Source organism: Ochlerotatus camptorhynchus, unplaced genomic scaffold, assembly GCF_037179485.1.
Source record: "Ochlerotatus camptorhynchus isolate MF236.1 unplaced genomic scaffold, CSIRO-AGI_Acam_v1.1 ptg000685l, whole genome shotgun sequence".
Lineage (NCBI taxonomy): Eukaryota > Metazoa > Arthropoda > Insecta > Diptera > Culicidae > Ochlerotatus > Ochlerotatus camptorhynchus.
Genome location: NW_027041162.1, coordinates 190,001 through 204,128, shown reverse-complemented (window position 1 = coordinate 204,128; position 14,128 = coordinate 190,001). Strand labels below are relative to the sequence as shown.

The 14,128-nt window shown below is 38.3% G+C and overlaps 1 protein-coding gene across 1 annotated transcript; it reads left to right on the top strand.

The window, feature by feature from the left end:
- Positions 1-11,805: 11,805 nt before the first annotated feature.
- Positions 11,806-12,828, top strand: LOC135714647 (uncharacterized). Its single transcript, XM_065238024.1, has 2 exons — positions 11,806-12,246; positions 12,316-12,828. The coding sequence occupies exons 1-2, from the start codon at positions 11,806-11,808 to the stop codon at positions 12,826-12,828; spliced, it is 954 nt and encodes a 317-aa protein (XP_065094096.1).
- The last annotated feature ends 1,300 nt before the right edge of the window (positions 12,829-14,128 follow it).

The window sequence follows — 14,128 nt, the reverse complement described above, 5'->3', positions numbered from 1 at the left end:
GCCGTGGGCGACTAGCCCGCTGTATGTGGGTTCGTGCCTGTGTTGCCAATCGTTGGCGGCGAAAATCTACACAGATGATCATAACTGTCCTAATTGGGGTGTGAAACACGGATAGAACGAAATCGCATGCAAGTGACGTTCAAACAATGCTACATTTTGATCAGTGCTTCAACAAGAGCTTTTATGGTTTTGACGTAAGCTGTCAAATTTGGCAGCTGGGTCAACAAAAAAATATGTTTGTTTTTAAAAGAGATTTCTTGTTGATTCAATCATATTTATTTTACTAAGCCTAAAAATATACGCAGTAGAAATAAAAATATGTTTATTGATTCAATTTTTAATAATTTGCGATTATTTACATGTTTTGTTTTCCATTTGTTACCAACAGAATTACAATTAAATTTAAAAAAAAAAACTTTCTGAGGCATAAAATCTCTCCGGTTCATGAGTTGATGGGTCGATAGGTAGGGTCCAGGTGTGGGAGCGGCCTTCCTGGCGTTGGGAGCATTGGTACTCAGTACTGAAAATAAGATCGACGGAAAAAATCAAGGAAAAAAAGAAAAACTGTTTATATTTTGGAACAGCAGCATACTTACTTACCTCTAGAGCTGAATCAAACGAGAAATTTTTTGTTATTGTTTACATTTTTGTCCGGGTTTTCACGAGGGAATGGTTGGTAGTTATTTTTGCATTCATGGCCCGGGGAATTGACACAACAAATAAATGTTAAATTAAAATTAACTATTGTTGGCTTGATAAAAGAATATTGTTATTTTTATAATAGTTGCAGTTGAAGAGTGGCTTATGAAAACAAAAAGAATCTTATTTTGAATTTATTTGAATAAATATTATCGAAACAATAAAATGCAATATAATTTCAACCGGAATTGTTTGTGTAAATACTACTACTACTACTATCTATGATGCATTTAGGTTAACATCTGACGTCCTCCTTTTTTACATATTTTGCAGATACTTTCTAAGCCCCGCAACTGACAGGATTTCCCGCCGTAGTAATCCATACGGTATAATAGCGTTTGGCATAATGGCGTTCAGCTAATCGCCGTCTTACCTAATTCTCCAAAACATATTTTTACCGATCAAAAATGCTTTCAGTTATATACGATGTGAGATACAGCAGATTGGAGGTTGTAGAGCGGCCGACAGTAAACCCATGTTGATCAGCACTCAAATACTGATTGCAATGGAACAGCAACGGTTCCATAATCACTAGCTCGAATAGCTTTGAAACGGCACTTAACGATGTAATTCTTCGATAGTTATCCACAGCTCGTTCCCGTTCGTTTTGTGGAAGGGAAACATGTGCGCAAATTTCCAGCAATATGCCACTGGAGAGAGACATTCGGAACAGGCGAAGGATGACTTGAGCAGAGTCGCGACCTTAGAAATCATCTCAGCATTAACATCAATTGCACCAAGCGTTTGATCATTTACTGGAACGTTCCTGGCAGCCAGGTTAATATGGTCATCAGTTAGTATCTCATTAGTGAATAAACTGGCAAACTTTTCGGAAAAAACGGTGGCATAAATCCTGAACGGTGGCATCAACTTCTCCGTTGAATTCCATGGACGATGATTCCCTCCGTTGCTCGTTCACGTAGTTCCAAAAGGATTTAGGGTGTAGCTTAAGTTTGCGCTGGATGCCTCGTTGGAAGCTTGAAAAGCATTCACGACTGACTCGCTGGTACATGTGATTCAGCCTCACATAATGTAGTTTCAGAGGAAGCGTGCGATACTTAGTAAATCTTCTCAATTCTACTCTCTTGATTGACTTCAACCTACGTAGCTCTCTCGTCTGCCAGGGAGGGTGAGACACTTTGTGATGAGTTCTTTTCGGAACGTGTTTGTCAATGACATATGCCAAGACATGTGAAAAGGTGTGCGCTGCAATCTCAACGTCATCTGGATCAAGGATGTTCTCCTATACCATGCTAGATAATACCTCTATGACGCTACGGTGGTCAGCTTTACGGAAGTCATAAGAAACCGTAGCAGAATAATCATCGAAATCACGCCCAAGTTTGTTCTCAACAGTGAAAATAAGAGGAGGGTGATGTGGAACTAGCTTAGTTAGTGCACAAGGAGCCTAGGAAATTAATGGAGCCCTGTCCTGTGTGCTCACGAAGCAGAGGTCCAAACTACGATCAATTTCGTTAACTACATGGTTAATTTGAGAAAGCGTCGCTGCGCTGTAGTTATCGAGAAGGCTAATAGCTCCTGCGTGTAATGTAGAACTATCAGGATCTGGGTACAGGAATCCGCTATGAGAAGGACTCCACGAAACGCCTGGCAGATTGAAGTCACCCAAAATGAATATCTCATCAACTGGAGTGGCACTTTCGATAACTGTGAAAACTGACCGACAGTGAGTATCGATGAGTTCATTGCCCCTCGATCAGGTAGAATATACAGAGCGCATAGAAATAGTGTGCGTTCACCCAGATTGATGGCTGTCCAAACCTGCTCCACATAGTTCCAATTATTGTTACCTGGTTTTATAGATATTGGAGAGTCATCCCAACTTGACAAACTTAACTGTTATTTCGGTGATTTCACCATGGTTGCAGTAAAGGCGGAATACGAGCTCTGGTGCCGGACATTCACAAATATAAACAAGAATTTTGAGGCATTCGGGGTGCTTGATAAATATAAAACTACGTATATTTTCTTAAAATGCAGGCATTAGTTTAACTTTTCTCATTACTGCTTATTAAAGGATTTGAAAAATTACTGTTTTACATTCTGATGGTTCATTGAAAATTCCGATCGAAGATTGAAACGAATTGCCAAAAAGAAATGATAACACATACTTTTGAACACATTTGGTGAAAGTAAAAAAAAAAACAATAAATTAACATGTGTATCGTGACTCTGTATCATTCGATGTTCAGTAATGCAGACATTTTATGCAACATCGGACTTTTTTTGTCATAAAAGTTTTCGTGTCGTGGTTCCCAAATAAACGTCACACCCTTTCTGGTAAGTTCTCTAAGTGGTTCATCGAAGGTTGCTAGGTTGGGTATATACTTATTCAAGTAGTTTAGTACAGTTGAAGATGCTTATTTCAAATAACAGACTAAAGTGGTAATTTTTATACGAAAGATGAGAAGATGAAAGTATATGTAGAGTTGATATTTCCGTTAGAGTACGGTAGTTTGAAAATTGTATATAGAGAGTAGAAAGCGGGCAAGGACAACTTTTAGGAATGTACGAATCGGGTTGATCATCTCTCTTTACAAAACTCCCATGTTGGACAAGGGAAGTGAGGGGTATCCACCCCCCCCCCCCTCCCGGCACCACTGGCAAAAAGAGATGATCACCGACTTGCTCATGTACCGACGATGTGTTTGAAACAGTTCATCGATTGTACCGCACTTATTACCTCTATGTATCACTTCACTGAACACTTGCGAAACTGTTAGTTGGGCCATTCCAAGTAAAAAACTTCCTCCTAAATATATTCACTTGATACGACCCACTGGCAAGGAGATTCAAAGTGGTTGCTAGTTTCAATGCAGCAAGAATAGCCGTACATTTGGAAGCTAGCGGGAACAACGTTGTATCCATTAGAAATTTAAACGCTTCGCCGCTTCGCCTAAAGTATTGCCGAAACCTTAAACAGTAAAACAATAATTATGAATAGTCACATCAAAAACAAAATTAAAATCAACTCACTCATTTTCACTCAGCAAAAGAGGGTCACTCTTATCCCTTAGCTCACGTCTCTGCAGAATAAGCACTGTCGATAAAAACTTCAAGGTTTTTTTCTAATCAATTTTAATATTTACCTGTAAACTGTTTCTACATCCACCATTGGTATAGCGGAGCACTTTTATTTTGATTGTAAACATATACAATTGACACTTCTCTGCAAGTTGACCTAGTTCATATTTCACTCGAAATGCAGTACGTTAGAATATGAAGTCGAAAAACATACGTAATGCCAATCTTAACTCGATTCAAGTTTGAATTTTCTCGAATCGAGTTACTCGAATCGAGATGCGCACTGCCTCCTCTGATCGAGAGCTTCTTTCAGCAGCAAAAAATGTCTTCAAAAGACCGCCGGTTAATTATCAACCTATACGATGCAGTTTGAAAAATGGGAAACTAGTTATAAACCAGTACCCAGTAAGCGGTCTTCCGAATTCACATGCTATGGCTCCGGGAAATTCTTCCTCTACATCGTGTCAGCCGTGTGTTTTCGGTGCAACTGACGCACTCACCTAAGGTAGAATATGACAAAACAGCTGAGCCCAAGGATAATGGCATCTCACATAACTTGAGGAATTTCGGACAGCATGCATCAGCTTCACCCCCCATTTTTGCTACTTTCCAAGCATCTGGAAAGTAGCAAAAATCATACCAATCCGCAAGCCCGCTAAGGATCTAACATTGCTTTCAAGCTACATACCAATCAGCCTCCTTTCAGCGCTGAGAAAATTGTTCGAGAAACTCATTCTCAATCGTTTGCTCAAGTTTGTCGAGGAAAATAACATTCTCCTTTCTGAACAGTTCGGGTTCAAGGAGCGGCATTCCGCCAATCACCAGCTAGTACAGGTGATGAATAACATCCGAAGTAACAAAGCTGTATCCAAGTCCACAGCCATGGCCTTTTTAGACGTTGAAATTGAGTTTGACAATGTTTGGCATGATGGACTTGTGTACAAGCTTTGTAACTTCAACTTTCCTTTACATCTGGTTAAAATCACCCGTAACTACCTCCAGCAATGGTCGTTTAAGGTATAGTTGAATGGTTGTCTGGTTGTTGAACCATTCCTCCCCTCGGAGACGGTTGCGTGTTTTTCCTGTTCGCAGATGATACCGTAATAGCCGTCAAAGGAAGGATGCCTCGGGAAATAACGAACAAACTTCAACGATGCCTTAACGCCTTTGCTGATTATGCCACCACGTGGAAAATCAAAATCAATGCTTCCAAAACACAAGCGATCATGTTCCTTCATAGGCAATCGCCCAAACTGAAACCAGCTCCATCTTGTACTGTAATCATGGATGGCACAAGGGTTGAGTGGTCTGCCGAAGTAACCTATCTCGGGATGTTGTTGGATGAAAAGTTCCTCTTCCGTTGGCATGTAGAGAAAACAGTAGTCAAGTGTTCTGCCTTGGTTAGGTGTCTGTATTCGCTGATTTGCCGCAGATCCCGCCTCTCAAGGGTGAACAAACTGGCTGTCTACAAACAAATCATAGCACCTGCGATCCTCCACGCAGCTCCGGCGTGGGAATCATGTGCACATACTCACAGAAGCAAAATTCAGGTCGCTCATAATAGAGTGCTGAGGATGGTACTTGATCGTCCTTTCGACACTAGAATAACAAATTTACACGAAGAGGCAGGCATTGCCAAAATAGATTACAGAATTACCGAAATTAAGGCTAAATTTGCACAAAAATGTAATGTATCAGAACATGCTTTGATAAGCAATTTGTATATAGTAGATTAGGTGTACATAATAGTTGTAGGTTAGTTATAGTTGTAAATAGAAGTTATAAGTAGTCTCTTTTTTTAAATTTAAAACAAACCAATCCCACCAAGGTGGTCATTCTCTTAAACAGGCCTGATAGGACTAAGAACGGTAATTAATAATTAAAATCTCGAATGTACTAAAGTTGAAAAGACGCATCTGTGTTACTTGAAAATTCATACATGTAAACGACACAAACACAAGAAATAAATATCATCATTTAAAAATGCCACAGCTCATTACCGCTTCGGACGGCGTGACACTTGGTCCTGCAGCAAGCAAGACTAAGTCAGCGGATAAAGGATGATTACGGCATGATCACCTGTCACACAGTAAGGAATGAAACTTGGAAATGAAAAATACTCCTCGGGGATTTGGTAAATTACCACAACCAGTGGTGGCACGAGTCCTGGAGTTTAACATTTTTTCCTTAACATTTGATACTTTTTGCGATAACCATTTTGACGACACACAAAAACAAACTGGCAAGCGGCAAAAATGTCATGACATTTCTAAACTGTTTTCTGCCAGCGACAGAACATTTTCGCACAAAGAAGCAGACAAGACCGGCGGCGCGCGCGACATAAATTTATGTCGTGTAGAATTTTGCTGATTTCTGGCTAATTACTGCATTTATTTTATGTTTATTGCATGGAATTAAAAGATAAGAATGAAGACTGACCACTCATAAGCATTGATGTTAAAATTATGCGTAAATAAGGGAGTTGGTAATTTACTGTCACACGCAAGCCTGCAGCTAAAATTTCATTACAATAAACTGTTTGGAAAAATCAGGCTGCGAGATTTTATTTATTCTCTATCTCCGCTGTTCGCTTGGAATGTAGTTGTAAACGGCCGCCCGTGTGCTGGCTGTTTTGTTTCGCTCTGGACGATGGTTTTTCAAAAAATGTACTGTTGCCACCTCTGACCACAACTGACTGTAAAACATATCTGGTAACTCTATATATGCAATTAGATTAACATCCAAAGTCCATCCTTTTTTACATATTCTGCACAAAAGAACAAAAGAAGCTTTCTGCTCCGCCCCATTCATAAAAAAAACGGTGGGAAATCCTGTCAGTTGCGGGGCTTAGAAAGTATGTATTGTGCAGTATATGTAAAAAAAAGGAGAGACTTCGGATGTATTCTTAGTGCAAAATATGTAAAAAAGGAGGGACGTCGGATGTTAACCTAAATGCATATATGGTGCAAAATAGATAGAGAAGCTGGTCCTACGTCATACTGTGGTCGTGTCTGCGGTCGGTCGTGTCACAACCCTCTATTTTTTTTTATATGCATGTCAGTATAACAATTGAAATCTTAAAACTAAAAACAAAAACTAAATCTTACCTAAGTCTAAAGGGAATTAATCATTGCAATTGAGGATTGCAACGATTTTTGCCTGAAATTATGAATTATTTTGTTGGACTTTTGTTCTAAAGTCTCAAAATTCGAAATTCTATGTACCTCGGTAGTACTGTACCAGGGAGGCAACTTCTAAATCATCTTCAGAACTTTGTTCTGAATCCTTTGAAGTGATCTTTTCCTGGTAGTGCAACAATTAAACCATATTGGTTCAGTGTAAAGCATGGCCGGTCTAAAAACTTGTTTAAATATAAGAAGTTTATTCGTCAGGCAAAGTTTAGATTTCCTGTTTAAAAGAGGATACAAACATTTTATATATTTATTACATTTGGCTTGAATGCCCTCAATGTGATCTTTAAAAGTTAATTTTTGGTCAAGTATTAATCCAACATATTTCACTTGGTTTGACCAGGAAATTGGAACTCCGTTTATAGTGACTATGTGACTACTACTAGGTTTCAAAGAGGAAGCTCTAGGCTTATGTGGAAATATTATAAGTTGAGTTTTGGAAGCGTTGGGAGAAATGTCTAAAAAAGCAACTCCAGTTGAGTAGCCTTCAGATTTATTTGAACGAATTAAATTGGTAACTCTTAAGAATTCATAGTTGAATGCCCATGGCGAAATCCAAACTGCTCATCGGCAGAAATTGAGTTCGTATTGATTTGAAACATCATTATATTTAAAATTATCTTTTCAAAAAGTTTACCTATTGAAGAAAGCAAACTTATTGGACGGTAGCTAGAAGCTTTAGCTGGATTGTTTTCCGGCTTCAAAATTGGAAGAGGTTTTGCATTTTTCCATTTATCAGGAAAGTTTGCCTAATGAAACATCTGTTAAATAATTTTACCAAGAAAGACGAGGCACTCTCTGGGAGTTTTTTGATGAGGATATAAAGAGAAAATTACATAATGGAGCTTTTATATTATGAAACTTTTTAGTTATAGACCTTACTTCGTCCAAATCAGTCCCCCAGGAAACATCAAACATATTTTCCCGAGATAAAATATTCAGATAATCTATCAGATTTTCCCGAGAGAAATATTCAGAATATAAAGTTCTCAATAGGACTATTAAGACCCAAACTGAAATTATGGGAACCTTCAAATTGCTTAGCAAGTTTCTGAGCTTTTTCAAAATTTGTGATCCAAATTCTACCACCTTCTTTAAGGGGAAGCTCACCGCTCCGAAAAACATAATTACGTTTTGATTTTTCTAAAAATATTGGAAAAAGATATCAAAATTCTAAGAAAATCACATATTTTTTAATTTTTCAATGAAAATTCACGTGCAAAAACATTTTTTATAAGTCATTATGGCATAAAGTTGGACTCAAAAAACCACAAAACATCAACTTTTCGGTTTTTCTGAGAGTCCAATTTTTTTTCATGATGGGATAGAAAAAAAATTTTTGCATGTAATTTTTGACAAAAATCTAAGGAAGAAACTGATTTTCTTGGATTTTTGATGATTTTTCCCAATATTTTTAAAAAAATAAAAACGTACCGAAAATATTTTTTTATTTTTGGGCCGGTGAGCTTCCCTTAAGCACTGGAATAGACTTGCGAGGTTTTTTCAAAAATTTTGTGAGTTTCCAAAAGGGTTTGGAACTCGGGTCTAATTAAGAAACATTCTTTGACTATATGTTTTAGTATTACTTCTACGTGAAGTCAACGATTTACATAGTTGAAGACGCTAATTTCAAATAACAGACTGTAGTGGTAATTTTTATACGATAGATGGAGTAGATGAAAGCATAGAGTTGATAGTTCCGTTAGAGTACGGCAGTGTGAAGATTGCATATAGATATTAGAATATAGCGAGCTAGGACAACTTTTAAGGAAGGTACAAATCGGTTTTTTCAGGTAAAAAGGTAAATGAATCATTAAACAATGACGATGTTCCTTAATAAGTAAAAAAAATCTTCTTAAAATAGATCGGGTTGCTCCTTAAATGATTGATCAAAATACATTAAAAATCTTAAAATGCTCAGTAAATATTTAAAGTACGCTCTCTAAAATAGAGAAAACTGTACATTAAGAATTTGAAAATGCTCCTTAGTATGCACCGCTTTGCACCATTTTGAAGTGTAATTGTACCATATATCATCGGAAAAGCTGCTGTAGAAAGGTTAATAAGTACTATGAAATCAGCTGAAATGTTCAGTAAATCATTGTGTGTATTTGTGCATTTTTACTGAACATTTCAACTGATTTCATGGTACTTATTAACCTTTCTACAGCAGCTTTTCCGATGATATATGGTACAATCACACTTCAAAATGGTGCAAAGCGGTGCATACTAAGGAGCATTTTCAAATGCTTAATGTACAGTATTCTCTATTTTAGGGAGCGTACTTTAAATATTTAATGAGCATTTTAAGCTTTTTATCGTATTTTGATCAATCATTGAAGGAGCAACCCGATCTATTTTAAGGAGATTTTTTTTACTTATTAAGGATAATTTCATCTCTTTTATTGAGCAAAAGTAGGGCTGCCGTTTTTTCATCTCTCTTTACCAAACTCCCCCTTTGGAGAGGGATGGTGAGGGGTGTGTCCCTCCACCACCACTGGCAAAAAGAGATGAAAACCGACCCGCTCAAGTACCAACTGTGTGTTTGAAACAGTTCTACCGATTTTTTACCGCACTTCAGTTGTTATTTGAAGGAAGGCATCCAGTCGTCGATTTGTACCTTCCTTAAAAGTTGTCCTAGCTCGCTATATTCTAATATCTATATGCAATCTTCACACTGCCGTACTCTAACGGAACTATCAACTCTATGCTTTCATCTATTCCATCTATCGTATAAAAATTACCACTACAGTCTGTTATTTGAAATTAGCATCTTCAACTATAAGAAACATTATTTTCAAAAGTTTTGTTCTTTAGGGAAGAGAATTACTTTTTAATTTGTTTTTGCAAATCCTGCCAGATAACTTTCATAGCAGGATCGTGTGTTCTTTGATATTGTCTGCCACGGATATTTTTAAAACGGATCAACAGCTGAAGATCGTCGTCTATTATAATTGAATCGAATTGAACCTCGCATTTTGGTACTGAGGAAGCTCTTGCTTCAACAATAGAAGTAGTCAGAGATTCAAGAGCATTTTTTTTAACCTTTGGTTTGCAAGGGAATGTTTGGATCGAAGTTATATTCCATAAATGTTCGATATTGCTCCCAATCAGATCTATGGTAATTAAGTAGAGCTGTTGGGATTACAAATTATTTCTTGGGATATTTCAAAAGTTACTGGAAGGTGATCAGAACCGAAGTCAGCATGAGTAACCAATTGGCTACAAAGTCGATACGAATCAGTTAAGACCAAATTAATAGTTGAAGGATTTCTTGCTGAAGAAAAGCAGGTTGTGCTGTTTGGATATTGAATAGTGTAATAACCTGCAGAAGAATCATCAAACAGAATATTACCATTGGAACTGAGCATTATTTCATTAGCGGTGTTTTGCATTAAAATCACCAGTAATAAAGAATTTAAACCTATGACGGGTAAGTTTCAGAAGGTCACCCTTGCAAAAATTCTTTTGCTGGCCTAAGCATTGGAATGGCAAATAGGCAGCTTCAATCGTAAGTGGTCCAAATTTTGTTTCAACAGAAACTCACAAAGTTTCAAAAAATTTGGTTTCAAATGAAAAAAACAATTTTATGTTTGATTCGTCTATGAACAATGATGGCAACGCCACCACAGGCTCCATCAAGACGATCATTTCTATAAATGAAATAATTTGCGTCCCTCTTAACCTTATGGTCAGGTTTAAGGAACGTTTCAGTTATAACGGCAATATGCACGTTATGAACTCTCAAAAAGTTAAATAGCTCGTCTTCATTGTGTTTAAGAGATCGAGCATCCCAATTTAAAAAAATTTAATGCTTTAAAATCCATTGCTGAATTTTAAAGTCATGACAATATTGTTTGCAAATTTTACTCCAGTATGAATAGTATCATACATGGAGTTCGATTTCAGCATATAAGTAATCATGTCAATTAATGATTTCTGTAAAAATTCTATTTTAGGAGCAGTAATGCTTACTGAGTCAAAATTTCCAAAATTTCGGTTAGAATTACGTTGGTTAGTATTTTGATTTCTACCCACTGTAATAGCAGCATAGGTAGCTCCATTAACACTCTGAGCATAGCGAGGGGAGTAGGTATCGATGAAGAATTTGAAGCAGGGGTGATATTTGTACTTACGGGTACGAACAAGGGGACCCTATCCTTGTCAACCACGCATAGATGCACCATAGCTCAGATGATTTTGACATTTTTGGACAATCTGACACTTTTGGGCATACTGACAGCGGCAAAACTGACCGAGGTACGACAGAACAAAACACACTTGCATCGCAGTGCTGAATGCTAGAAAGAGTAGTAGATGCCGGCGCCGGTAGTGTAGTGGTAAGCGTGACTGCTTTCTAACACCCCAATGGGTCTGGGTTCAATCCCAGCCGAGGTCGGTGGGATTTTTCTGAGGCATAAAAATCTCTGGTCACGTCTTCCTTCGGAAGGGAAGTAAACCCGAGCAAAGTAAAATATCAAATTGATAACAAGTTTTATTACCCGGTTATCACTTTTTGATAACTGAATATGTTATCATTATGGTTGAATTAACAGCCAACATAACAAAAATGATAACGAAGAATTGCTAGTTGGATATCACAAAAATAACTAATTTTGTTATCATTGATAATATCTTGATAACAAATTTTGTAAGCCATACAAATTTCACTTTTTATGTTGTTGACGTTGCGTCACTATTTCCAAGCGTACCAATCGCCGACGCCTTGAGAAGCCTGCGCCGACATTTAGAACGTAGTCGGGCGCCACACCATCACATTCAGGCCTACCTTCTAGTGGCTGAGGTGTGTATGAATCAGAATTTTTTCACATTTAGAGGGAAGTTCTATAGGCAAACGTTTGGTCTTAGTATGGGTAGCAAACTTTCACCCCTTCTGGCGAACGTCTTCATGAGCGACTTTGAGGTAGATGCTGAAAAGCAAAAGTTTTTCCCTCGAGTCTGGCGGCGCTATGGTGATGATATCTTCGCACCGGTGAAGGAACGCTACCTAGAGCAGACACTGAACATGCTGAACTCCCGCCACAGCTCAATTAAGTTCACAGTAGAAAGAGAAGTGGATGGAAAATTGCCCTTTCTAGATTTGATGGTCACCAGAAAGGAGGACGACACGTTGAAATTCGGTATTTACCGAAAACCGACATCCACTGATCGATACATCACCTCGGACTCCAATCACTTCGGCGCTCAAAAGCAAGCCGCCTTCCACTCTATGGCACACCGTCTCTATAATGTACCTATGGAGGAAGAAGAGTTCGCTGAAGAAAAGGAACGTATCTACAAGGCGGCGGAAGTAAATGGATAAGAAAAGGAGTTCACCAGCAAAATTTTACAAAAACACAAACGCAAGAAACGCCTACAGAACATAACCACACTACAGCCGGAGAGGGATGAAGCTAAGAGGATTAGCCTGCCATTTTATCCAAAAGTCACAAACCCAATCAAAAACACACTCAAACGTCAAGGACTACACATAGTACACAAAAGCGACAACACTCTACGCGACCTGTTGTGTAACCTTAAGGACAAGATTCCGGCGGATGAGCAGTCTGGAATTTACCGAATTCCCTGCCAGGATTGTCCCTCGGTGTACATCGGACAAACTCGTCGCAAAGTAAAAGTTCGCCTTAAAGAACACAAAAATGCTGTCGACAACAATAAATCAAACGATTCAGCTGTGGCGGCGCACACGACGGCCTCCAATCATCAAATTGATTGGAAAAGTGTGAAGCTCATCAAAACAGTACGAAAACCCTCACACCTCAATGCATGGGAATCAATGCATATCAACAACACACAAGAACCACTGATGAATGAAGATGATCCTCCCATCACATCATCTTTGTTCAACTTGACGAAGCTGAAAATACAGTAACAACTCTCTTCTCTAAACGTCTACACAACAGCGTAGCAATCCTATTGTAACCAGTCGGAAATTGTCCCGTAGATGGGCAGCATCGCGCCCGAAACCGGTCGACAGAAAGGTAATTTTTAATCCGTTTTAAATGTTGTAAGAACGATAAGTGTTGTGTCTTGTCTCGCGTCGCGTGTTATGTGTGCCATACAAATTTATTCCATAAATTTCAAATTATGTTATCATTTTGATTTCAAAGCCTTACGCTGATAACTGCAATATGATTAGGGATTAAAAGCACTATTTTTTATTGTTTCAATACGAATAATATTTAAAGGTATGGAAGGCAGACTGGACCGAGTACGATGACCGAAAATCACGCCGTTTGATACAGCAAAAAATAGCTGGAAAGGCTAGAAGGCGAAGGAAACAAAACTTGCTCAACAACAACAACAACAAAAACAACAATAACAACAACCACAACAACAACCACAACAACAGCAACAACAATAAAAATAACAACAACAATAACAACAAAAACCACAACAACAACAACAACAGCAAAAATAACAACAACAATTTTGGCAACAACAACAACAATAACATATCTAACAATCATCGAAACAACAATACTAACCGTAACAGTTTCCGCAGCAGTGTTAGTCAGAATAGAAACAACCTACTGCCACCTGATCGAGAGCTTCTTGCGGCAGCGAAATATCGGTTTTCCAGCCCTCCGCAGGCTAACTATCGACCCACGATGCAATTCCAACGAGGGGAAATCTTGAACCCCTACCCGGCGTGCGATGTTTACCCACGTACCGTTCCAGCGCACTTGCATAACGGGATGGCTGCAACTGCATCATGCGAGGCGTGTGTATGCAGGAATTCGTGTTTTGTACGAAATTGACGCACCCCTTGGAGGAAGACAATGATCCGGCAGACCCCGACATTATCCAGGACTTGACGACTTCTCTACATCAAGGAGAGGCACTCGTTTTTTCTACAAAACTGACACGCTCCATAGAGGAAGAAAATAACGAAGATCACGACACTTTGCAGAACGAAACAAATTCGGAACATGGATCAGGGGTAAATAACTTTTATAATAGTTTTATGAATGACAGGTTATCATCAACTTCTTCACCTAATCTTCAGACCACTACAGAAATTTTGGTATATTGCCAAAATGTTAACCGCATGAGAAGCGCCGGTAAAATGAATGAAATTAACAAAAATATATTAAGTTCTACTTGCTATGTCATAATGGCTAATGAAATAAGTTGGGATGATAGTGTGAGAAGTGAAGAAGTTTTTGGTA

Coding starts and splice junctions, on each gene's coding strand:
- LOC135714647 (XM_065238024.1), top strand. CDS start 11,806: ATGGGTAGCAAACTTTCACCCCTTCTGGCGAACGTCTTCATGAGCGAC. Junction 12,247..12,315: donor GTATCTACAAGGCGGCGGAA/GTAAATGGATAA, acceptor AAACGCCTACAG/AACATAACCACACTACAGCC.